Source organism: Plecotus auritus (genome assembly GCF_963455305.1).
Source record: "Plecotus auritus genome assembly, chromosome: 4".
NCBI lineage: Eukaryota > Metazoa > Chordata > Mammalia > Chiroptera > Vespertilionidae > Plecotus > Plecotus auritus.
In genome coordinates, this window is record NC_137775.1 from 99,929,557 (window position 1) to 99,955,126 (window position 25,570).

Consider the following 25,570-nt stretch of genomic DNA (forward strand, 5'->3'; position numbering starts at 1 on the left):
CCCTTACCCAGACCACTCTTTCACCCTCCCCCAAAACCCAACGTGCTCCCTCCAGAAAGCCTTGCTGCTCCCGATAAGTAGGTGAGGGGTCCCCCTCAGGCCACCACCCCTCCCGCACCGCCACCCAAGACTGCAGCCCCCTGGCAGCAGGCACTGCCGCTGGCTCCTGGGCCAGCCTGTCTTCAAGCTGATTGGCTGCCTGTCCTGCTGCACCACTTTCCTTCTCCCTGGCCCAGCCGCCTGGGGAAAGCCCCTAGGGAAAACGGCAGTGAGGTAGGGGACGAGGGTGGGGCAGGGAGACTGGGGAAGGGAATGTGACCCCCAGCTAGCCTTGCCTCATCAACTAGGGATCAAAAAATAACCAGGGGCCTTGGCAACTGGCCCTTGGCTGCCAGGACCTGACATCAGCCAGGCAGCGGAGCAGCACTCCCCCCGCGGCCTACTCCCCCTCCGCCTCCGCCTCCGCCCCCTCCCTGCCCAGGGCAGCTAGTACCAGCTGGCAGCGGGGCGTGCCAGGCCTGCCAGCCCAGGGTCAGGTGACCTCCCCGCCCTGGCCACCACAGCCTGGCCCTCTGCGCAGACCTCTCCACGGTGCCACCGTGGGCAGTGACTCCTCCACCCCAGGACCCGGGAAGGCCTTTGACCGCCGCCCTCAGTAGGCGCTGGACCCTCCCTCCACGCTCTCCTGGAAGGAGCCCTGGTGAGTGCGGCCCTGGGGGAGGCATGGGCATGGGCTTGCTGCCCCCTGATGTGCCACCGGTCTGAGGGGTGGGCCTCGCCTCCATCCAGGCTGATTAAGCATCTGCCCCGGGGAGGTGGCTGTGTGTCTGTGTGTCTGTCTGTGTACGTGTGGGGGCAAGTTCCAGCAGTTCAACAACATAGAAATTCTGTCATTTGCTTTTCTCCCATCTTGGTCCCCTCCCCTAGACTAATTCCAACCCTCTGCTTCCTGCGGCCCCTGCAAGAAGGCAGGGTGTGGGGGTACTGGGCTGAGCAGGGGATGCTGGGCTGAGTGGGGGATGCTGGGTTGAGCAGGGGCGGGGGGTGCTGGGCTGAGCGGGGTGGGGGGGGATGCTGGGTTGAGGGGGGTGGTGCTGGGCTGAGAGGGGGGAGGATGCTGGGCTGAGTGGGGGTGCTGGCTGAGCGGGGGCGGCAGAGGAAGCTGTAGGGACAGGTGCAGGGTTGGAGCCAATGATTCACACTCCACACTGGGTTTAACCCTTAGCAGAGGCAGCTGTCCCAGGAGAAGTGGCACTGTCCCCTGGGCCCAGGAATGTCCTGTCCCAGCATGTCCTGTCCCCGCAGCCTCACCCTTCCACTGGGGGGACCACAGGGCTGGGATGACATCAGTGCCGTGGGCCGTGGCCTGGGGACTGAGCAGGCGCGCCCATGGAGCGGGGGCAGGTCGGCCATGGGCATCAGAGACGTGTCGCCACCGGGGCCCCGCCTGGGCAGTGGCAGCGTGGGCTCGTTGGGCTCTCCAGGGAACCTGGCCTGAGCATGAGTCTCCTTGGTCCTCAGGATCTGGGCACCTGGAAACATCCATGCCAGGCCCCTTCCCCAGGGACCGGACCCCAAGGGCCAGGAGCGGTGGCTCCGGCGTTTAGAGCCCCAGGTTATTGTTAACCGTTTTACTGTGAGAGACTTTAAGCCTGCAGGGGAGCTATAAGGAGCACTTGCACATCCCACACCTGGAGGTAAAGCGTAGTTTGAGTTTTGCCGTATTTGCTTCACCAGCCAAGCTCAGGCTGAGTGTTTGAAATAATTTATAGACGTCCCAGCGCCCCACCCCAGCAAGTCATTCCACCACAGGTTAGCGACTCCCCGTGCTCCTCCGGAGCCTCCGGGACCTAGAAACGCCTGCGATGGCCTTTGGCCCCCCGGGCCCTCCCAGGAGCAGCTTCCCCGGCTCTCTCCAGCTCCGAGCAGGCGCGTGAATAACTCCTTCCCAGGCAGAAACCCTTGTTGACCAGCAGCACAGGGACCGCAATCGCATAGGGCTCCTCAGAGCAGTGGCTGGAGGCTCTCCCTGGGGGGGAGGGGGGGGGGCGGGAGGGTAGGGAGGGGCCACACCAGCTCCATAGCGGCAGCCCTCATGCTGGTTACTCTTCCTCCTTCCCCTGTGGGGCCCGCCTGCCCCGGGGGCCTTTTGAGTGGAGGTGCTGATGACCATGGTCCACTCTGCTCAGATGTGTCTCCAGCACCCTCACCCCATTTCTTCCCTCCCCAGCAAGCCCTTCCATGGTTTTGGGGTCCCTCCCCCATGAATTGAGCCAGGCACCCCAATGTGTCTCATCCAGGGCGGGAAGCTTCCAAAGCCAGACAGCCTTTAGAAAAAGCGGGGGAGGGGGCAGTGCCCCGGCAGGCAGCTCAAGGGAGCATCCTGTGCCCAAAAAGTTGGCAGGTTTGACTCCCTGTCAGGGCACATGCCCAGGTCGCAGTTCAATCCTCGGCCGGGGCACGTACAGGAGGAATTGATAGATGTTTTTCTCTCACGTCAATGTTTCTCTCCTCTCCCTTCCTCTCTCTAAAATCAATGAAAACATACCCTTGGGTGAGGATCGAAAACAAACAAAAATAAACACCTTTTAAGAAGGAAGAAAAAGCAGGGGTGGCAAGCAGGGAACCTGAGGTGATCAACCTTGACAACTTCTGAGCTAAAACGGGCGTCCGGGCTGCCTGAGGGCGGCCGCAGAGCCAGGCGGGTCAGGAATGTGCCGGGCGCCAAGCGGGGCCGGCGGTGGTTTTGGCTGAGGTTTTGGCGGCTCCCTCTGGGAGGCCGTGGCGGCGGCTGCCCTCTGCTGGCGAAAGGCTTGCTTGCTCACCCCGTTCTCCCCAGTAGGCTCCCTCTTCCGTTGGCCAGTTCAGCTCTGTGGCCTGAGGACCGCGACCACACACTCACACACTCTCACACACGCACACAGCACCCTTGCTCCCCCCTGTTGTGTCTTGACCTTAAACAGCAGTTTCTCTTGCGGCCATAGTGGCCATGCTCCCCATGGGCCAGACCTTCCACCGTGGCTCCAAGTCTCCTCCACGAGGTGGCAGCTGGTCAGACCCTTAGATCCTAAGAGAAGGGCGAGGTGGGGCGGGTGTCCGGGGTCAGGGAGTGTGAGGTCTGGGTTTGGCAGTGTCCAGGATCTGGGGGTGGCTTCCAGGGGGTGTGCTGGGTCACTGGTCTGGCCCAGGGTGCCTGAGGGCCCTGGGGCTGTCTGAGGTGGAGATATGTTAGGGGGGCAGAGAAGCCCCCCCCCCCCCCGCCGTGGCCCCCCAGAGCGGCCCTCCTGCGCTCTGCGTCTGAGCCAGCTGGGCCCCGTGCTCCGTGACAGTGGGCTCAGAACACTGCCGTGCTGCAGGGGACATTTGCCAGTGCTGAAGGCTCCTAAACCAGCAATAGCCGTATTAAAGGCACATTCGGTCCTCAAGCTGGAGGAACGTAGGGAGGTTTTAAATGTGAAGAGAAAAGGAGAGAAAGAATCTTCTCTCAAAGGATAGAACCAACCTGGACATGAGTAGCTGCCGCTGAGGAACATGAAGACTGGCTCTGCGGTATTGCTGCGTCTCGGCCACGCTGGGAGGCGACGGGGGAGGTCCCCCAGCGTCCGGTACTGACCCCACCGGCCGGGGGCCCCGGGCGAGGACATGGCCCACAGCCCCCAAGTCATTTTCAGAATGGATTAACATGTGACTTTTCCTCCGGAAAATCACCTTGTGCTTTCCCACCGAGACGGCCCCTTCCACCGCAGGAGAAGCGCACAGCCCAGCCCGTCACCACCTGAGCGGCTCTCCATGGCTTCCGGGTCCCCTCCTCCCTCACAGATGGAAGGTGCTCCCAGCATCTCTGGGCGCTGAATGGTGCCTGCGCCAGCCTCTGAATGGTGCCTGAGCAGGCCAGCGGTTGGCTCCGCTGCTGTGAACCCACAGGCCGCACCTGACACATTTCAGATCTTGGTCTATCATCGCTGTGTGCTGTCTCTTCACTGTCTCCTCCCAGAATGCCCCTCCCGGGCTTATTGGGGGCTGGTCCCCAAGGCTCCACCCCGCGATCGCAGCACCCCTCCTCCCTGCAGTGAGCGCACAGACATGCCCCTCTGATCACACAGCAGGTGCCCTCTGTCCCCTCATGATGCCCAGCACAGTGTGGGGCCATGAACCCGGCCAGGCCACGCAGCATCCTGCCTCTTTTCCCCTATCAGCCTCCCTCCTCCCTACGGCTCCCTGCACACATACTCCCCAAAACAGCCCCTCCTCAAGCCCCCTCCCCAGGCCAGGCCAACACCCTTCCCCCTGACCCCCTCCCACCACCACCACCTCAGCCACAGCAGTACCTCTCCTCACTTTTCCAACTAGGGCCCATTTTCAGCATAATGTTTCCCTACGAGTCCCCCTGCGATACTCATTACACTTTTAGTATCTGTTGATTGAGAAAATAGATGATGATAAAAAACACCTAGGAATGCAATAATGCCTTTAAATGAATTTGTATCTTGGTAATCACCAAAGTGCTGGCATACACTTGAGAAATGATGGTGCTCCGTGGCTGTGTGGAGTCTGCAGAGGATGCGGGTGCTGCTGCTGCGGCGCTGGGCAAGGCCTCCACAGGCCTGCGGGCATCCTCACCCGGGCACTGATAGCCCACCTGCCCGCACCTAGGGGAGCATCCACGCGGCACGCTGCCCCGGCTATGGCCCCCGCATGCCCAGCCGGCCAGGCTCCTGGAAGGCTCCCGGGTCTGATGTTGGCCGCCGAGGCACACCGCGTGGAGGGGCCTCGGACAGGACACTGGCCTGAGCGCCTGCTTGGGTCCCAGGACCCAGAGGAAGATGCATGAGGGGCAGGCCAGGCAGGAACCTGAGGAAGATGCACGAGGGGTAGGCCAGGCAGGAGCCTGAGGAAGTCCGGCGCCGTGCTCAGGAGCTCAGGACGCGGGGAAAGCCTCACTTCTCAGCGGGAAGGGTCCACTTGAGAAACCGGCTGCGATTGGAAAGCCAGGTGCAGGCGGACTACAGCCTCCTGAGCTCAGCAGGAGCGGCGACTGTGGAGCTGTCTTTGTGCCGTGAAACATCTGCGTGTCTGACCAAGTGAGGCCTGTCCTGGGCACCAGGCGGTGAGCTGGTGACAGGTGAGCAGTGCTGCCTGCAGCCACCCCAAGCCTCCGTGGCTGATGGGACAGCGTCTGCTTCTCCGTCGTGCTGCGTATGCAACACCTGCTTCCCCACAACTCGGCCAGGGAACTGCTCCCAGTGGGAGTGACCGGTCACTGCTCCTCTACGAGGTCAGCAAGAGCAAGTCATGTGGCCACACTAACCTTCAGAGAGAGAGGAAATGCCATCGCACCGTGTTCCCCACAGAGCACCGGGACATTGGTGAGCAGCCCAACAGTGACGGAGGTCAGCGACTTCTCTTCGGAGCTGACAGGCCGATGAGAACAGCCCATGACCATGTCAGTGCAGGTCTAAACCCTGACCAGTGTGACCTGTGGTCCCGCCTGCCATCTTCCCTACAATGCGAGTGGTGAGTTTGAAGCAGATACCAACACCTTCTGTAGCCCTGGCCAGCGTGGCTCAGTGGTTGGAGCGTTGGCTTGCACACCTAAGGCTCTTGGGTTCGATTCCAGGTCAAGGGCATGTACTTGGGTTGCAGGTTCAATCCCCAGCCCCAGTCAGGATGCATGTGGGAGGCAACCGATCGATGTGTCTCTCACATCAATGTTTCTCTCTCTCCCCACCCCTTCCCACTCTCTGAAAATCAGTGGGAAAAAATATCCTCAGGTGAGGATTTAAACAAAAACCTGTACTGTTTAATGACCTCGAGTTTAGCACGTGGGTCAGGGTTAAGTGCACGGGGGCACTCAGGAAAGGAAGTGCCAGCCGACACTCACACCTCCGCGTGATGGTGGCATCCCTGCTGGTGTCACTTGTCCCCACTCTGGCAGCCAAGCACAGCCGCGGGGCCCTGCAGCCTGCGACCTCCTTTCTGACCAGGCGGACCTTGCCACCCAGGCGGACTGGCTGCCACTCCGTCCCAGGCTCTGCTGGCCCGGCAGCCAGGCCCTTCCACACAGCTCGGTGGCAGCCAGAGAAATTGGCCTGTCTCTCCTGGAGTGAGGCCTGGGATGTCCTTCAGGACGACCCAGTGACAGGGCAGCAGACACTGACCGGGGGCCACCTGTCCACTCCCCCTGGGAGCGGGGCTTTAAGCTGCACTCTCCAGCTGCGGGCATCTCGCCTCCTCCCTCTCTTCCTCCTTTATCCTAACGCCCTCTGGCCCCTCCCAAGCTCTAGGAAGGACGCTGGATGCTGGACACTGGCATGGGAGGGAGAGGGGGACATTTGTCTCCCTCCAAGCACTAAAGGGAGCCCAGGATGTTCGGTCTGTCTCAGAGGGCGTGAGGGCCGCGTCAGAGGGCGTGAGGGCCGCGTCAGAGGGCCGTCTCAGGCGAGCACCTCGCCTGCCCTCCCAGCACCAGGCTGAGACAGCTGAGAGTCACCTACGCAGTGACAAGCGCGTGGTGGGGACGCGGGGAAGAGGCCTCCCAGGAGCATCATGACCAGGCCGAGGCGGTGGGAGGGAACCCAGTGCATCCAGGGACCTCGGCCAGCTGGTGGGACCCTGGACAGACCTGGGCTCCTGCTCCTTACCCAGTGCTGTCAGGACACAGACCCAGGGCCCAGAGGTGCTGAGCCCAGGCCAAGGCCTGTGCCAATGACAAGTGCCTGCACGGCAAAAGGAAGGCCTGGGCCGAGAGGTCTGCGGGGTTGAATTAGTTACTGGGACTCTGAGGAGGAATGGGGAATGGAGGTCTTCCCTGGCTTCGTCCCAGAGCAGGAGGCTGCACACCAAACAGATGGGAAACCTCAGGCTTCTTGGGAACCCTGGCTTCCTGCCACAGGGAGGCCACGGAGCGCCTCCCTGGGCAGCAGAGCCCACCTGCCAGCCCAGCAGGTGCTCCGTGCTGATGCCACGCCCTCTGCCCTCCCACCACCCCTGCTTACCAACCTGTTAGCCGCAGCACACAGCTCGGAGTCTGAGGAGACGTCACCTAGATACACACTAAGAGGACCCTTGAGAGAAAGAGCCTCAGCTTCCCCAGCTGTCCAGCCCAGCTTTTTGAAAAGTACAGGGTGACTGCCCAGCAGACATCCATTGCTACCACCTTGCCCTGCCCAGGACGGGAGAGCCCGGGTCGCAGAGCTGCCTGCGGCTCCTGGCGGCCCGGGGTCGTCCCGGCTCGAAGCAGGCTCAGCCAGGACCCCTGAGGGCGGCTGGGAATGGCAGTGCCTCTCGGGTCTGTTGCAGCCCCAGCTCTAGGTGCACTGACCCTCCTGAAGGTTGAGGCGAGGAGCCCACATGCCACTAGGTCATCAGGGTCGGAGAGACCAGGCCTGGGGACAAGAAAACCTGTCCTATCCCAGCACAGCCAGTGACTTGGGGTGACTGGTCAGGTCCCAGCCTTCTTGGGGCTCCGTTCCTGACTCAGAGGAGATCACAGTAGCCTCAGGCGCCCCACGGCATGGCGGGGAAGCAGGCTCTGGGCTAATGTTCAAATCCCTGCTCTCCCCACAGTAGCTGGGTGCACATGGGCAAGTTACTTAACCTCTCTGTGCCTCATTTTCCTCATCTGTGAAGTGGGCTGATGACACTGCATCCTAGTGGTTGAGATGCTTTAATGGCTCATCTACGTAAAGCACCTGCAACACTGCCCGGCCCACGCAGGGGCTGTGTTACCGCCAGCATCACTTCCTTCCCACGCTGCACTGGGCTTAGAGCCCCTTAGGGAAGCCGGGGTGGGGAAGTCGGCAGTGGCCTGCCCAGCGCGGGAGGGGAGTTTGGGGGGCAGCTGGGGCGCTGCCGGGGAGTGTCAGCGAGCTGGGCTGCTCAGCTGGGCCAGCCTGGTTAGTGCTGGGCCCGGACCAGGAGACAGTGTGAGGGACAGGGCCCAGGTTCCTTCCAGGAGTGGCTATAAATGAATCTTACAACCTGCTGTCCCTCTGGTGACAGAAGAGTCTCTGCCTCCTCTCCCCAGGGACAGGAGAGCTGGCAAAGGATGCCCCCAGGCCAACCTGGCCAGAGGAGGGGTATTGGGCCACCTCAGTTTTTCTCTTCTTCCTCCTGCAAAGTCACAAGCAGGACTGGGTTTGCCAAGCAATTGTGACATCAACTCAGATTTGGGCTGATTTCTTTTTTTTTTTTTTTAATATGTTTTTATTGATTTTAAAGAGAAAGGATGAGAGAAGGAGAGAGAGAAACATCCATGAGAGAGAGAGAGAGAGAGAAACATGGATTGGCTGCCTCCTGCAGGCCCCCTACTGGGGATCGAGCCTACAACCCGGGCATGTGCCCCGACTGGGGATCAAACCAGTGACCCCTCAGGGCATGGGAAGACACTCAGCCAACTGAGCCACACCGGCCAGGGCCTGGGCCGATTTCCGATTTCCCTCTGTATCTCGATGCCTCTCGCCAATTTATTTTCTCAGGTCCCAGAACAGGCTCCCAGGAGGGCTCACCTCTGCGGTCTGAGAGCAGAGCTGGGGAAGGCTTGGGCTGTGGTCTCAGGCACAGCCCCCTCGCCATCAGGCCTGGCCTCCTCACCCCAAGGCCTCCCCAGCAGCCTCACCCTGCACGCGGGAAGCAAATGCACAAACCAGGCAGAACAGAACATGCCTGCTGCTTCCTAAGGGGTGGGCACTCTGCTCAGAGCAGTAGCCAATGGGGGGAGTCCCCTGGGGAAGGAGAGCGGGCTGGGGTTTTCAGGGCCTCCTGGCAGGTGGTGAGGGAGGCCCTCTGGGCCAGGGTCCTGCACACAGCGACAGGCACTGATGTGCTAGGAGCCAGCCGGTCACGCCCCGTCTGGACTGAAGGTCGTTTGGAGGGTCCATCATGCCCAGCGCCGCCCAGCCTGGTCACCTCCTCGGCCGGGAGCCCAGCAGAGGGGAGTATTAATAACTCGCTAGTGACAGGCTCCGCTGTGAGAGCGTCCTCGCAGACACGAGGAGTGTGAGCCTCAGGAAGTGTCTCCTTGGCACACTCCTGAGACAAGGGCAGGACGCTGTAGGAGCTGCATTTGCAGCCAAGTCCCAGCATCTGCCTGAGGCCCAGCAAGCCCACCCTTCGGGAGGAAAGGGGAGCAGCAGGTGGTGGAGGACCAGGCCCAGAGACAAGGAGTCTGCTTTACTTCTGCCTCTGCTCCTGGACCCCAGGCCAGGCGGCTTGGGCCTCGCTTTAGCCTGCCTTCCTCAAGGCAATAATGCCAGAAATACTCATGATTAATCACATTTATTGAGCACTTAGCTCTGGGCCCTGGGCTCACCTGTTATCTCAATTCTGTCCCTAATTCCATGAGGCAGGCACCATTATGATCCCATTCCACAAATGGGAACACTGAGACCAAGAGAGGTTTAAGAGGCCCAAGGTCACAGCAATTTTGTTGTGGAGCCATGATGGAAATCCATGGTGCACGCTATACCTGCCTTGCTGCGCCCCAGGCCCCGTGGATGCTGCGTCCCCGACAGCAGGGACCTGCTCTCTTCCTGGGCCTGGGGTCGTGTCCCCCCAGGGAGGCAGGCAGGATGACGGAGAAGTTAAAACAGTCTCTGAACTCTGGAAGCCTACAGTCATGTGTACTGTTTGATTTTTTTAAAATGTTTGAATATTTAAATGCAAAAAGTACGAAAGTGTATTTACTAGTAGAGAAGTCTCCCTCTCAGCCTGCTCCCCAGGGGCAACCACTGTTCCTAGTTTCTTGTAACAAATTATTCCAGAAGTAATGGATGCCCGTTTACGGTCTTGTTCACTCCCCGGGGACTGGGGGTGGGGCCTCTGTGTCCCTCCCGGTGGGTGGGGGCTGGGGGGTTCTGTGTCCCTCCTGGTGGCTGGTGGGTGGAGGCTGGTGGGCTCTGTGTCCCTCCTGGTGGCTGGTGGGTGGAGGCTGGTGGGCTCTGTGTCCCTCCCGGTGGGTGGGGGCTAGGGGGCTCTGTGTCCCTCCCAGTGGCTGGGGGGTGAGCACTGGAGGGGGTTCTGTGTCGCTCACATCACTTCCACCCTCCTCTGCTTTCCAGGGGCCCGCCGAGTCCACAGCTGGGAAGAAAGCTGTGCTATGACAGCGGCTAAGGCCCAGGAGAAAGGTGAGGACCTCTGACGCCCGGCCTTCTGTCCTGGAGCTTCGACTGCTACCTCAGGACATGGTTGTGCAGGACAGTGGGGACCCCGGGGACGCCGGGCTGGTGCTCCTGGAGCCCTTCCTGCACCAGGTGGGAGGGCACCTGAGTGTGATGAAGTATGACGAGAACACCGTGTGCAAGCCCCTCGTCTCCCGGGAGCAGAGGTTCTATGAGTCTCTGCCACTGGCCATGAAGCGGTTCACCCCACAGTACAGAGGTGAGTGTCCGCGCAGACGCGCTGGGGCCACCACACTGGGCCAGGCCGGTCAGGTGTGTGTGGCGGTTGCCATGGAGACATGCCCCTCTCCCGCAGCCGGTTCACTGTCCTAGTTTCTCTGAACTCTTCAAGTCCCGGCTCTGGAGTATAATAGCACTTGAGTCCTTCCAAATTAGCTCAAGCACCGGCTTCGAGGAATTAGGAACCGAGTGAAGTGGGGCGCGTGGCTGGGCTTGGGAGCACGTGGCTGGGAAACACAGGGCAGGCGGGGACCTCCTGCCCTGGGCCTAGGACAGGGGACCGGACATGGAGGAGCTGGGACACCGCAGGTTTAGGAAGCCTCATCCAGGGCAAAGCAGGGGTGTGGGCTGCCCTCCAGCAGGACCTGGGGAGGCGAGCACGGAGCAGTGTGTATTCTGCTCTGAGCACCAGGGGGGCTCTGGCGGAGAAGGCTGGGGGGGCTGCCCACTCGGGCCCAGGCAGGACCTCTCGGCAGAGCCTCGGCTGTGGTCCACGCCCAGCCTTCTGTACCTGTGGTTCCCGGGCCCAGGCATGCCTGCCAGCCCCAAGCCCAATGGCATGCGTGCTCAGCGAAAAGGCCTCCTTTAGAGGGTCCAGATGTGACAGCGAGCGCTGCCCTCCTTGTCCAGGTGTCCATAGTGCATCGCAGTGATTGAGAACCTGGGGGCGGCCTGTCTACATCGGCGCCCCAGTGCGGCTGATCTCAGACTGCACCCGAGTCGCTGGGGTTTGGGGGGGGGGGGGGGAGAGAGAGAGAGAGAGAGAGAGAGAGAGAGAGAGGGGACATGCAGGTTCCCGGGGCCCACCCCAGACCTGGGAATCAGAATCCTGGGATTAGATTAGGGCCCAGGGATCTGTACTCAGCATACTCCCATTTGAGACCCACTGGTTGGGGGCCGAGGCCTGAGCCCTGGGCACTGCTTTAGTCCGGCCTGCCGGGCCCTCCTGAGAGTCTGAGACCGGACAATGGCATCAGACACTAGACGGGTGCACAGCTGGGGTGCAGCCTGGGCGGGCCTCCCCTGGGGCCTTCTGGGGCTCCGTGGTCACTGCCCATCTTGTCAGACCACCCACTGGAATGAATGTCTGTCCTTTCGAGACTGAACTCAACCCAGAAAGGGGTGGCAGGTCCTTGCTTTGGTGGCCTCCTGCCAGCAGCATCTCACGCTTCCACACAGCTCTGGAGCGCAGGCCCGGGCGAAGCAGGTGAGCGAGCGAGGCTGCCGCCCCCGTCCCGTCTCCATGTGCCCATCCTCCAGGGTGGGACTGCACCACCCTCGGGCACCAGTCTACTGTCCACCCCCGCCCCTGCCCTGATTGCCCCCTTGGATGGGGCCCATCCCAGATCCAGCCGGCTTGGGGCTCTGCTAAGGTGATAATCTGACTGAGGCTCAGAGCTACACCCATCACCAGCCACGGGGACGCTTCTGTCCCCGCCCTGGGCTTCCCTCAGGAGATGGTGTTTCATCTGCTTCAGGGAACCACAGATACCGCCCAGGTGACACCACGCAGCCCTGTGGAGGGGGAGGGGGAGTGGGGGCAGAGCCCCGGGCTGGGGCGACACCCAGTCTGAGGTTCCAATGACGCAGACACGCTGACCCACTCACAAGCACAACTCGGTGCCCACCTAAGGAAACGCACATCTACAGACACTGGAGTAGGCCCCGTGGGGAACCTCCCACTCAGGGCAGGGAGCTGAGGTCGGGGAGAGGGAAAGGGACCTCAGGGCTCTCGGCTGGGCAGGCATCATCTCACACTAAAGTTAGAGTCCCATCAGCTCACCCTTGGTGGTCCCTCAGTGCCCAACACGACTCCCTGTGCGCAGTTTGCGGGTACAGACCCAATCCTCACAGCAGCCCTCTGCGGTGGGGACTAGCAGCCCCATTTCACAGATGAGGGCACTGAGGCAGAGAGGTCACCTGACTTGCCTCAGGGCACAGCAAGTGGGAGGCAGAGCCAGGATCCAAAGCCTCAAGGTCTGACTCCCAAGTGTGGCTCTGGCTCCTTCAGCTACTCTTACTGAAGAAATGGAGTCCCCAGATGCCAGTGCCAGGCCGCCCAGCCCAGGAAGGAAGGGACGGGACGTGCCCGGGGCCACTGAGCTAGCGACCTCCAGTGCCACTCCAGTGCCTACAGACTGCTACGGGGCCTCCCTTTTTCTCCCCAATCGGAAGAGCCCCGGAGTGAGGGGCTGTTTCTGAAGCGGCCACTGCGCACCACGGGGCACGCCTCTCCCTGTCACCGCCGCCCGCACTGTGATGGCCTCGGGGCTGCTGGGACCTCACTCCCAGGCACAGCCTTCCCGTCCAGGTGCTCACCCTGGGCTTTTGCTGGCTCCCAGGTGTGACGGCGTCTTGGGGCTGCGTGCTTCCTCCCAGCCTGCCTGCCGGCTTCGGGTGAGTGAGGACATGCTCCCAGGTCTAGCTGGCTAATGGATGAGCCTGGTTCATATTACAGACAGCGAGCGGCCGACAAAGGCTCTCATGAGCTTAAAAATAAATACGTGACAGAATATTCAAGGCGGAGGAAGCTGCTCAGCTAAACCAAAACTGCTGAGACAGTGGCATGGCGATCGTGGCAGGGGGCACCCGTCTGCCCAGCTGGCACGGCGGCAGGTCGCACTGCTTGGGGAGACTGGTGAGCAGGCAGCCGAGGTTCCCCAGGCAGGGGCAGCATTCTGGGAACCCACAGGCCTCTGAGGCCTCGTCCCGATGGACACACAGGGCAAGAGGGAGGCCAGGCCAGGGCCAGCATAGCTGTTGAGGAAAAGAACGATCCAAGTCTCTAGCAGCCTGGATTCCACCGACACCCTGCTCCCGTCAAGGAGGCCGTCAAGGATGCAGCTCAAGACTGTTCCAGGGCCCGATCTGCGCCGGGCCCCAGGCCTCAGAAGGAAGGGCCGGGCTGAGCCAGGGAGGGGGAGAGGAAGGAGAGCAGGGAGGCAGATGGAGACAGAGCCAGGGGTGCGCAGGAAGACGAGCGAGGAGGCAGGGACACGGAGCCTGGGGTGTAGCTCCGGTAATACGAGAAACAGAAATGCCTTTGGATTTTGTTGGCTTGCATCTCAGACCTGGCTCTCCCATCTATTCAGACACTCAGGACGGATAAGATCAGACAGAGCTGGAGCTGGAGAAGCAGGTGAAGGTCACACTCTTGTCCCTCAGGCCCAGGCTCCAGGGCCAGGTTTCTGGCAGGGCCCTCACCACAGCCTCCTCAGTGGGAAAGGCCAGGGGTCGCCCAATGGTAACTTGACCTTCACGAGACCCGGAAGGGCCTTGCCCTTGGCCGCACACCTCCTGGGCTCCCAGGCAGCCAGCAGGCTCTGAGTACCCCAAGGCCGGTCACGGAGCCAGTGAGCTCACCCCTTCTCACGCGTGGGGAGAGGGTGGGCTCGGGCCCGAGGTGGTGTCCAGGCCAGTGCCCCACCCTAGAACAAGCATGACCCCCACCCAAGGACCCAGGGCTGGCCACATCCCCCAGCCCCGGGCTTCCTGCGGTTCCCAGCGCAGCAGTGCCCTCACAGCACAGCGGGGTCGCAGCCTGTTGGATGACCAGGACGAACGTGACCGGGAGGGCAGCGTGTCCTCGGCCACACATGGGTAGGCAGTATGACTGCACGGCGCCTCCCAGGAAAGCCTCAGCCCCCTGGGACAGCTGTCCTCCTTCCACAGCCAGGTGGGGGCGGCTCCTCAGGGCACCAGGCCTCTGACCTTGGGCAAGATATTCAGTCTCTCGAGCCCCCTGGCCACCGTCAGCCTGCGTAGCACTGGTAACAGATGAAGGCCCACGATGCCGCGCAGGGTGTGGCAGTCACTGCGGGGACAATGGGGTCGCAGTCCTTGCCTGCCGCCGCCCTGCTCTGTGGGCTTGGCCTAGGGTGCACGCCAGTCTCTAGGTAAGCTGAACTGTGGGGTTCAGTACAGTATTACCATTAGGGTCACTGTGGCTTTACAGGACACGGGGCCCGGGGCGAGCTGAGGAGAGCAGAGTATTTTTAGGAGCTGGAGGAAACGAATGTCACTCTTGGGCTACAGAACTAGGGCACCGGGAACCTGAGGTGACAGGACCCCCGGGACGGTGCTGGCTGGGCAGATGGCTCCGAAGAGCGGCTGCTGAGTTAGGGAACAGGGCGAGTGTCCGCTCAACCAGCCTCGGAAGGCCGGGCAGGATGCAAGCAGGAGCTCAGCCGCCTTCACAGCGGCTTCCACAGACGTTACCGCGAATGCTGACAAGGTGACCCTGTGGCCAGGCAGGAAAGAAATATCCAGAAGCCCAGGCAGCCCAGCCTCAGTCAGGGACCAGCAGAGAATGAGAGGCCCCTGCAAAGTGGCTGACGTGAGGAGCACGCTTTAAAGGAACCATTAGCACAAGGTCCCAGGAACCACAGGGACACCGGATAGCTGTCACCCCCAGGCCCGAGGGCCGAGTGTAGGCCGCAGCACTGAGACCTGGCTCTCCCAAAACCACGCGTGGCGGTCTCCTGCGCCACAACCAGGAGGGCTGCTCCCTCTTCGCCAGCACCCGCTGGCCACAAGCCCCAGGCACGGAGGCCGGGACTCCGCCACGGGAGTGAGAAACCCAAAGGGGCGGCGAGCCGTGACCGTCCGGCTGTGCTGATCACCCGCGTGGCCGCCAGCGGAGGAGCCCAGTCAGCACGCACTCGCTGGGTTTGCTCGCCCACCACTCCCAGGGAGGAGGGGATGTCCAGCCTTGGCTACACCGCCAGTGGCTGGGAGGCCCTGTAAGCTGGGGCATCTCTCAGGCCCAAAGCACCACACTCCTCCCACAATCTTCATGGGCCGAGTGTCTACTAGTAACCAGAGGAACCGTGAGCCCCGCTGTCCAGGCCAGAGAAGGGGAGGGTGGATGAGCGTGAGCCCCGCAGGCTTATCTGATACCAATGAGGGAGAGAGAGGACGATGGAGGAGGCAAAGACCAGGGGCAGGAAGGAATGGGCCCACTCCCCTCCCTGCCACTCTGGCAGGGGCCGCTCTTGGCAGACCAGCTCTGACGCCCCAAGGTTAGGTCCAGCTGGGCAGCTGTGGTGTGACTGGGAAGGGGTGGCTGTCACAGAGGGCCTGGGATGCGAGGACAGAACGTACAGGCTGCTTTGTTCAACGCACGAAGGCGCAGACAAGTGCCCAGAGCAGAGGCTGTGCCAAGGTCAGGCCGCGGCCATTTCCGAGGGCTCCGGCTCTGGGCTCCTTCTGGTGCATGTCGGGTTCAGGCCCATGCTCATCGCTCTTCCGTGAGAAAGGAGCTGGGGAAAAGGGAAGGTTGACCACCGCCATTAAACTACTCAGCAAGATGCCGCCTGACACGTGTCATTCCCTCTGGTTCCTCCGCCCCCTCCTGTGTGCTCTGCAGGCACCATCACGGTTCACCTACAGAAAGACAGCCTCGGCCACCTCAGCCTGGTCGCCAACCCCCTGCAGGAGAGCCGGGAGTCCTTCAAGGTCTCCGCGGGGCCGGCGGCGGTGGCGATATGGCAGAAGCTCCAGCAGACCAGCGGAGGTGGCGCGGGGACCCTCTCCCAGTGGCAGCACGCCCAGCTGGCACACGCGCTCCAGGAGAGGTGAGGCCACTTGGCGGATGACAAAGCTGGGAGCTTGTCCCCAGCGGGGACCAGCACTGCTCCCCCCTGTGCCAGGGCCCAGGGCACCCGGGAGGCCGGGCAGAGTGCGAGAGCCCCAGTAAGGCTCTGTCTAGAACAGCCGTGGGCAAACTACGGCCCGCGGGCCAGATCTGGCTGTTCTATCCAGTTCTCTTGCTCTCCCCTCCGCTCCTTTACTTTGAATTTATATTAGTTCACACAAACACTCCATCCATGCTTTTGTTCCGGCCCTCCAGTCCAGTTTAAGAACCCATGTGGCCCTCGAGTCAAAAAGTTTGCCCACCCCTGGTCTAGAAGAACTGTGACAGGAAGGGGCGCCTCTTCTCCATGCCTCTCTAGAGGGAGGGCTGGGGCACTACCGGCGAGCTGGTGAGCATGCAGTGCCCCAGGCAGAGCAGTTTGTTTAATTAAATTCCTGTTTCACGGAGACCGTGAAGCGTCTCTGGGCAGCTGTGCAGAGCAGAAACCCCGGAAGAGCTGATGTGAAGGAAGGGTGGCCAGTCTCGGACACCACCTTTCCTCAGCAGACGAGGCGGAGAGGAGGCCTTGACATGCAGGCGCCTCAGCACCAAGGGCTCTGGAGAGTCTCCAAACCCTGGAAACTCGGGGATCTTTTCCAGATGAGAAGGATCCCTGGGGGTTAACGTTCGTGGGAAAACAAAAGAGCTCATACAAGGAAAGCTCCCTTCCCCAAGGAGCACCGCAGAGCTAAGTCAGGCTCAGTCAGGAAGCCAGGCCCGTTATCTCAGTTCACAGTGAGCCAGGCGCAGCGGGCAGGAGAGGGGCTCAGGACCCACATCCCCCCACCCCCCCCCCCCCCCACAAACACACAACTGCATTTCAAGGGCTCAAGGGTAAGGCCTAAGCCCCGCCTCCTGGCTCATGCGGCTGCTGTCCCAAGGTGCCTGCCTCCAGTGAGACCATCAGAGGGCGGACAAGTGCCTTTACACCCCCTCCGAGGGGAGGCTGCAGCTGGCCAGCCCAGGTGCCCAGGTGGTTGGGCAGGAAGGGCATCTGAGGCCCCGCTGTGTCCTGGAGAGGAGCCAGGGTCCGTTGGGGTCGGAGTCCAGCCCAGGAGGGCCCCGCAGTCACAGGGGAGGGCCCCTCTCCAGACCTCAGGCCCGGCCCTGACTGTCCTGTACTCCCTCTGCGGCAGCCCGGCCACTGCGCTCCTGAGGTCCGAGTTCCACCTCAGCACCCATGTCGCCTTCCTGGTGGAAGATGCTAACGGGAACCAGGCCGAGAGGGGGAGCTTGAACCCGTGGGGTCTGCACTGCCACCAGGCCCACCTGACCCGCCTCTGCACCGAGTACCCAGAGAACAAGCAGCACCATATCCTTCCAGCCTCCCTGCCACACGGTGCCCAGGGCAGGAAGGTGCACCTATGAAGTGGGGGAGGGCGGGAATGAAGGGAGAGTGAGGGAGGCAGGAGCCCTCAAACCTGGGATCTAGGAAAAAATTAGTTCTTTCACAAAAACAAATCAGAGATGATGTGAGAGCCAGACTGGGAATTGAGTGGAGCCTAGTGCCCTGGCGGCCACCGCTGTGTCTGCCCCAGCACTGGGGGCTCTGTGGGCAGATGGGAATGGTGACTGCCATGCTGGGTGGGGATGGTGGGGCCTCAGAGGGTTGGGTGGGTCCCCTGCACCACACCCTCCTTCTACCCCAAATTCTCCCCACAAGCTGATGGGGAGGGAGGGAGGCTCCCCCCTGAGGGAAGGCCATGGTGGACTTTAGGGGAGGCATCCCGCCACCTCAGGCTGCCCTGTCCTCTGTGAGCAAACTTGGGCTCGAAGTGCCCTCTGTACCCCGGCTCCTCCTTGCACTCGGGTGCTGTGTCCCAGGATTCGCTAAGACCCATCTGCAGCCCTAATCCCCAAGAAGCTTAGGCAGGATAATGCCTCCACTAAATTAATATTCCTGCAACTCATCTCCCCACAGGGACTGGCCCATTTGGTGACTAGGGGTTTTAGCCTATGATTTCCTGCCATAAACTAAAGTGGGCAAGGCCTGGCAGGACTGCAGGCCTGCGTTTAAACTCCAACCTCAGCGCAAAGGGAGAAGCGCACCTGCTCACAGCTCCCCGAGAGTGGGCTTGTGAACGCAGCCCGCAAAGCGACCTGCGTCTCTCCCTGGTGCGCATGGCCGCTGGAGAGAAAGCCCCTTCGCAGGAGCTGCCTGCTTCCCGCGGGCCGCCTCCGGCCTCAGGACCTTCCTTAACCAGCGTGACCAGGGTTCCTGCTGCTGGAAAACGTAGTGTCACGGTACAAGCACCCCTGCGTGCTGGACCTGAAGATGGGGACCCGGCAGCACGGGGACGACGCGTCCGAAGAGAAGAAGGCCCGCCACATGACGAAGTGCGCGCAGAGCACCTCGGCCTGCCTGGGCGTGCGCATCTGCGGCATGCAGGTGGGTGGCAGGGGCCCAGCAGGCTGGGCACCCAGCATGTCCAGGTGGGCACCGTGCCGCCACCCAGACACCAGGCTTTGGGGGAGCATCAGGGGAGGCAGCCGGGCGCCCCTCTTCCCCAAGGAAACACATCCTGTCTGATACGCTGGGTCTTTAAAGAGCGCCTCTCAGGACAGTGGTGCCAACAGTCTTGGGCAGCTGAGACCACAGTGGCCACGCGATCCTGCCCGCATGGAGAGCAGAGCTCTGAGGGCAGTGTGTGCGCAGGGGCTGGGAAGACGGGAGGAAGAGTTCTCTGTTGATTCCGCGTTCTCTGCCGATAAAGCTGAACTCCTCCTTCCCAGATACTTACCGTAAGGCAGTCTGTCTCCAAGTTGTGTTTTTGTTTTTTCAATATATTTTTATTGATTTCAGAGAGGAAGGGAGAGGGAGAGAGAGAAACATCAATGATGAGAGAGAATCATTGATCAGCTGCCTCCTGCACGCTCCCCACTGAGGACTGATCCCACAACCTGGGCATGTGCCCTGATAAACTTGACCTTCTGGTTCATAGGTCGATGCTCAACCACTGAGCCACCCTGGTGGGCATGTCTCTGAGTTTTTATTAGACGTTCTCTCTTCTTACGCCACTTTTTCTGCTTCTTGCTACTTGTTCTGGTTAACAAAATGGGAAGGTCACAACCTAAGTCCAGGCAAAGGAACAGTTACTTTTTGCTGCCCCAGACTCCGCACTTTCTTTGTGCTGCTCTGGTGTGGCTCATGCGGAGGCCGCAGACAGGAGGAAATAAAGGTTCTCCATCGGTTTGCTCTTACAATCTATCCACTCAAAGCCAGGCACCGGGTGAGGGGAACGTCACGTGCTCCTTAATTTAAACTGCCGCCTTGAAGCAGAAGCTGAGTCTGTAAATTGGCTGCACAGATGCCCCTTGAAAGGCTTGCAACAGTCTCAGGAGCACGCGTGTGATGAGCTGGGGTGTAAATGGAATCTCTCGGGACCCTCTGAAATGGATCTGACTTATTTAGAAGGTGGTGCCTGGTATGTATTGCTGATGGCTAATTTAGCAGCCGGTCCCCAACCCTCCAAAGGCAACACCATGTCTATCATATCCTTCTGACATCTTTCAACACTGGTTTTCTGTAAACACACCATGTCATCTGAAGGCGGGGAAGGCCTGAGAACTGTGTTGGCCAGGTACGCGCAGCCCTTCCCAGGTGTGCCAAGCAGCCACGTCACTCTCTGGCCCGGCCAGCTACTGGCCTCAGGTCAGCCTCTGCTGCCGCCTGTACCGTCTGCATGAAGTGGGGGCCACTGCCACTGTCCCCCATCAGTGCCTCTCTTCCCTGCTCCCATCTGGTGGCCCAGACATGACAGGGGAGGGGAGAGAAGCTGGTGCCAAGGCGAGAAGCCACAACCCCATAGAGCTGCTGGGCCCCTTCCTCCGCTACCCAGGCTTCCCTCAGCTGCATGGACGCCCCCAAACTCCATCTACACCTGATCTAGCCTGTCTTTTATCTTCAAAATATTCACCCCACTCTACCCCGAGAGCCATTCTTGTTTCCTTAGAATCCCCAGAGAAAGGACTTCATAAACTTCGTTGGGGAAATTTAATCTAGTTGGCTTCCCGAGGCCATTGGCTGTGACTTCAGATTCCTACTAAAGCTTCCTAACTTGGGTTTGCTGATGTTTGAGGAGGGCCGAAGCCAGGGTTTAAGTCATGGTTTGGGGTTGACATTGGAAATTTGCACGAAAGGAGATCCAGCCTTTTCCTCGGGGGTGGGGGTCGCCTTTTAGGGTGAAGGGTCTCTAGCCCTGGATCCCCTGCACAAGTTGGAGCTTGTGCAGGAAGCAGCGCAGATGAAAAGCTGAAGGGCGCGCAGAGGAAGCTCCACGTTCTGTGCGTATCAGCATCCTTGCCCTGCCCCCCGGGACTGTTTATGCCATGTCAGCTTGTGACGCTGAGCTGGGCAGGTGCAATTTTTTGTTTGTAATTTCCACATTTTCTCTTTTTCTTAACATAAGGTTTATCAAACTGATAAGAAGCACTTTCTCTGCAAAGACAAGTACTATGGAAGGAAACTTTCCGTCGACGGGTTCAGACAAGCTCTCTATCAGTTCTTGCACGACGGGACCCGCCTCCGGACAGAGCTGCTGGGGCCCATCCAGCGCCAGCTGCGGGCCCTCCTCTCGGTCATCAGGAGCCAGAGTTCATACCGCTTCTACTCTAGCTCCCTCCTGGTTATCTACGATGGGCAGGAGCCGCCGGAAAGAGCCCCGGGCAGCCCGCACCCTCAGGAGGCTCCACAGCCGGCACCCGGCAGCTGCCCCGGAGGCCTCCCCAAAGTTGACATCCGGATGATCGACTTTGCTCACACAACATACAAGGGCTCCTGGAATGAGCACAGCACCTATGATGGACCAGACCCGGGCTACATTTTCGGCCTGGAAAACCTCATCCAGATCCTGCGGGACATCCAGGAGGGACAGTGAGACGTGGCGGCCACCCAGTTCTGCAGCATAGTATCCAAAGAGGCCTCTTGTAGCCAGGATAGTCTAGACACCCCTTAGACGTCTTCGTAATAATCATAGCTGCATTCAGGAGCCATCACTCCCACGGCAGGCTGAGTGAGGAGCTGCTAAAGAAGGCAGCTCCGGAGATAACTCACATGCCTGGCATCTCGTGCTAATGCTGGTCACCCAGACTGGATGGTCCGGGTGAGATGGCGCATGAGTTAGAGGCAGCATTACAGCGAGACTCTGCAGTGTTTGCATTTAACATGCTTTCTTGTCACGCTGCCATCCTGGCCAGCTGTGAGGCAAATCCTCACTTGAAGAGGGGCTCCCGGAAATGGGTCTGCCTCATGGGCGGCCTGTGCCAACAGCAGGCGGAGGTGAGGAACACCTTTCACCTTCCTAAGAGGCACTGCAGGAGGGGCAGGGTGAGGGGGACAGAGCTGCCCATCTCATCAGCTGCATGCCAGGTTCTGCACGGACAGGACAACCCCCACAGCACTAGCAAACCAGCACCCGGAGTTCCACTTGTGCCTGTGGAGGAAAGGTCTCTTTCCGGACCTTCCAAGTACCTGCTGGAAGCAGCCATTCTGCCAGAACCTGGCGGTGAAATGCAGCTTCCAGGGGAGGTGAGATGTGCATGAGGAGGAGCCACTGGTGTTAAGCTACACGCTCAGCTTTCTGTTTGTTTATGGGAGGGGGCGGGGGGGGGTCAGAAGTGAGGAGCCTGGAGGACTGAGGAAACCAGGCACAATGTTTACAAGACCGGTGGGTGGACGAGTATGAATGCGGAACAAAGAGCAACCGGTTCTAATTAATTCCTTCTTCGGCAGTGTGCAAGCTATTACAATGCCCTTGAGTCGAGCACTGAGATGCGTCACCCAATTAGGGAAATAAATTTGTTAATAAAATTGCTGAGGTCATCAGTGATTATTTGGTGTGCCTTATTACCCTTTCTGTTTATTTATTCTGATCATCACACTGAATGCTGGCTCCAATTTATGGGTGACTAGAGTATTCAGCAAGAACAATTCACCAATTTCCTGCAATCCCTCAGGGACCCGGTGGGAAATGGTAATAAAAGATTTGCATGCATCTACAAGGCAGGCTCCAGGCTTTCCTATGAACCTTATACAATGCAAAACTAAATAATTTCTGGATTCTCCTAGCTAATTACCATCAACTTTCCAAAACCCCATACTATTAGAAAGAGTAGCCTGGCTAACAAAAAAACTTTTGTTTAATTTTGTGATACATTATATGAATTTCAAAGTAAATTAACTTCCCTACTTATGTTTGGCTGAGGTAATGACAATTAATGTGCATGCTCTGTGCTCAAGGCAGCAGAGCTAAGTCAAAGCCTGTTGGGTGGCAAAAGGGAGTCAGCCGGAAACTAAATATTTGCTAATTTCAAAATGGAGCCCTAAATACTGCTTTTTCTGAGCCACTTCGCTACTTGAGAACCTGGTCCCATATCAACCAGCTCCAAAGCTTCCTGGCATAGCTCCCGATTCCTCCGCCATCAGCAGCCTGGGTGTTGTGGGACTTGCCCGAGGACGAGGATGCGGTGGGAAGGGTCAGCTGGAATCTAAGTCTTTCCGGGATGGCGACCCCGTCACTAACTGAGCTCCAACCACTCTCGGAGCTGCCTCCTTATTCCTGCCCACATGATGCCCCCTCTCTTGGCTACTCCTTTAGCCCACAGTGCCCTTCACGTCTGGCCTTCCTCCTCCTCTAGCACTCATTCGAGGCCCAACCCGAATTTCCACCTCCTCCTGAAAAGACCCCCAACAAAAGTATAGTTTGTTGCAAGGGACAAAGCTGGCTCCGGCTTTAGACCATTCTTACTGGACTACACGACTCAGAGGGGTCACCATGGTCCAGAAATCTGGATAAGCTTTGCAGATTCAACAACACAGCTGAATGAGCCCACCCAATTATTGCACATCTGGCCTAAGGGAGAAGAACAGGAAGTTATGGAAAAAAGAGATGGGGGTGTGTATGTATTTGACCTGCAATCTGAGTTTACTTAAAGATGACAGAACCCAGATGCAGCCATCAGCCAGGGTCCTTGTACTGAACATCAGCTCTTCCCTGCTGCCTCTGGTCAGCACTGTGGAGGATCCAGCTCTGGGGAGCTTGTATTCTCGTTGAGGGAACAAGAATCACACACATGAACTGACAACATACCACACAGACATTTCCCATTGGACAGGGTGGATCTGTGCGGTGCAGAGGAGCGATCCTGAAATTTAAAGCTGAAGACATTTGCTGAGAGCAGAGTTGTCCCAGAAACTGCTGGAGGAGGCGAGACTTCATCTAGAGACCCTGAAGGCTGACGGGTGGGGAGGGGCTGGGGGACTGGTGGGGTTGGGGAGTGGAGTGAAGGAAAAGTCCGGCATGTTCATGAGTCTGTGGACAGAGCAACCCATTCAGAATGGGGTTTTGTGACTGGGAGTAGTAGAAATGAACAGTAGAAAAATAGAGTGAGCCTGATGATGGAGGCACTTAAAAATCTGGCCAAGTAGCTCATTCATTTGTGAGTTCTGTAATCTGTCCTTCCTTCCTTTCTTCCATCTATCCATCCAAGAAATATTTTCTGAGTGCCTGGTACATACAGCCTAGTGCTAGGGCCTGAGTAGGAAACAAGGAAGTGTGAGGATCAAGATATCATCCTTACACACCTTAAGACTTAGCGAGAGTAAAGACCCTCATAGGAAAACATCACAGGTGCTCCATAGGGTGTGGGCACCTGCTCAGCTGTGCAAGTGCTACCAGGAGAGCAGAGGCAGAGAGAGCTCGCTGCCACATGGGGTGGTCATGGAGGTGGTGTTTGAGCTGTGCTTTGAAAGGGAGGCAAGTCTGAAAGGTGAAAAAGGGCAGGTGTTCCAGGAATGGATTTAGCACGGGAATGGGGACTCCAGCATGCCGTTCAGGGATGTGGTCTGTGTTGGCCATGGAGGTTGATGTACAGGGGCACCAAGAGAGAGTAAGATAGAAATGGAGAAACCCCAGAACATGAGGACAGAAAAGACCTCAGAACCTTCCCCCTCTACAGCTCCCCCTTGCCTGGAGCACCTAAGAGCCTCCCATACCAGGAGGCTCCCAGACTGGGGAGCTCTCTTCTTTTTTGAACTGAAAAACACACAGGTATTAGGGTAGACTAGCTTTATGACAAACAATCTCCAGATATCAGTAGTTTAACATTACAATCCAATGTAGTTGTCAGAGAGCCTCTGAACACACACAATCATCCAGGGACCCAGGCCCCTTCCATCCTGTGACCCCACCATCTTCACCCACAAGGCCTAAACGTTAGACAGCATGGAGAAGAACATGCCATGGGCAAGAACCAGTCGTGTGGCCTTTCCCAGATGCCAAGGGGCTGAGATGTAGTTTAACTGTGTGCCTATGAAGAGGAAGTGGGTTTGATGAGAATCCAGCCTCTACCATGACCTCTTCCTCCATAATCCTCATGTTAAAGTGATATCTGACTTAAGAAGGGAGAAACACGCCCTAACCGGTTTGGCTCAGTGGATAGAGCGTCGGCCTGTGGACTGAAGGGTCCCAGGTTCTATTCCGGTCAAGGACATGTACCTTGGTTGCGGGCACATCCCCAGTAGGGGGTGTACAGGAGGCAGCTGATCGATGTTTCTCTCTCATTGATGTTTCTAACTCTCTATCCCTCTCCCTTCCCCCCTGTAAAAAAATCAATAAAATATATTTTTTAATAATAAAAAAAAAGGGGGGGAGAAACAGGAACATGAAGAGCCAGAGGGAGCATGGGGGACAGCAGGGCCTGGCAGTACCAGAGAAGCAGTTCTGATCCTCGCCGTGTCCTCATGCGGCGAGTGTGCCCTGAGTCTGGTAGATTTACTAGCATCTCCCCGACCTGCTTCCTTATCTATCCCACAGGAACTCTGATCCTCAAGACAGGTGATATGGAAGAGCAACCTGCTCCTGACCTCCTCACCGGCAGTACAAGACAGCCTGGAGAGTCACCCAGCCCCACCTCTGTGCCCTGGTGTCCCCTGTGCACTGAAGAGGGAGCTAAAGAACAGAATGTTAATTCAGCTTCTCCATAATGCAATGTCGTCGGGAAGCCCTGGGCCTCTGGGCAGCACCCTGGCAGCCCCATCGCTCTTGCCAGCTGCATGGAGCCTTTGAGCCCATGCTGGAAAGGGCAGGAAGCAGTCTCATAAGACACTCATCAACAGCTCTTCAAAATGATCTAAACTCTGACTTGATTTAAATCTGCATCATCTGTGGCCAAACACATAAAACATAAGATGAGGGAAAGATCTAAAATGAAGGTGTGGGTGCCAAGAATTAGAGGGGAGGGAGGGAGGGAGGGAGGGAGGAATGGGGGGAGTGAGGGATGAGGGGAGGGAGGGATGGGGGGAGGGAGGGGGGAGGGAGGGAATGAGAAGCAGCTCTGGGCAATGCCAAGCTGAGCGCACCAGGCAGGCTGTCTGCAGCACCGGCTGGGCCTTCTCATTACCATTGCTCAGAACGGCTCCCTTCCCACTCAGCTGCCCTGAAAAGGGACAGGAAGTTTGACAGCTTATCCAAGAACAAAACTCAGAAGCCTGCTCCTGTTTGCCCTTCGCCTTGCTCCCGCAGCCTCTGAAAATGAGAAG

General features: G+C 59.0%; 1 protein-coding gene across 1 annotated transcript; it reads left to right on the plus strand.

Annotated features, from left to right (window-relative positions):
• Positions 1 to 589: 589 nt before the first annotated feature.
• On the plus strand, positions 590 to 21,870 carry IP6K3 (inositol hexakisphosphate kinase 3). Its single transcript, XM_080666347.1, has 6 exons — positions 590 to 700; positions 10,059 to 10,377; positions 15,766 to 15,973; positions 17,169 to 17,344; positions 18,246 to 18,421; positions 20,442 to 21,870. The coding sequence occupies exons 2-6, from the start codon at positions 10,182 to 10,184 to the stop codon at positions 20,907 to 20,909; spliced, it is 1,224 nt and encodes a 407-aa protein (XP_080522473.1). The 5' UTR covers positions 590 to 700; positions 10,059 to 10,181; the 3' UTR covers positions 20,910 to 21,870.
• Positions 21,871 to 25,570: the final 3,700 nt, after the last annotated feature.

What these genes read in the sequence shown, in the direction of transcription:
- IP6K3 (XM_080666347.1), top strand. Translation starts at nt 10,182, where the DNA reads ATGGTTGTGCAGGACAGTGGGGACCCCGGGGACGCCGGGCTGGTGCTC. An exon ending in GCACACGCGCTCCAGGAGAG is followed by an intron (nt 15,974 to 17,168) that starts GTGAGGCCACTT and finishes CCTCTGCGGCAG; the next exon opens with CCCGGCCACTGCGCTCCTGA. An exon ending in TGCGCATCTGCGGCATGCAG is followed by an intron (nt 18,422 to 20,441) that starts GTGGGTGGCAGG and finishes TCTTAACATAAG; the next exon opens with GTTTATCAAACTGATAAGAA.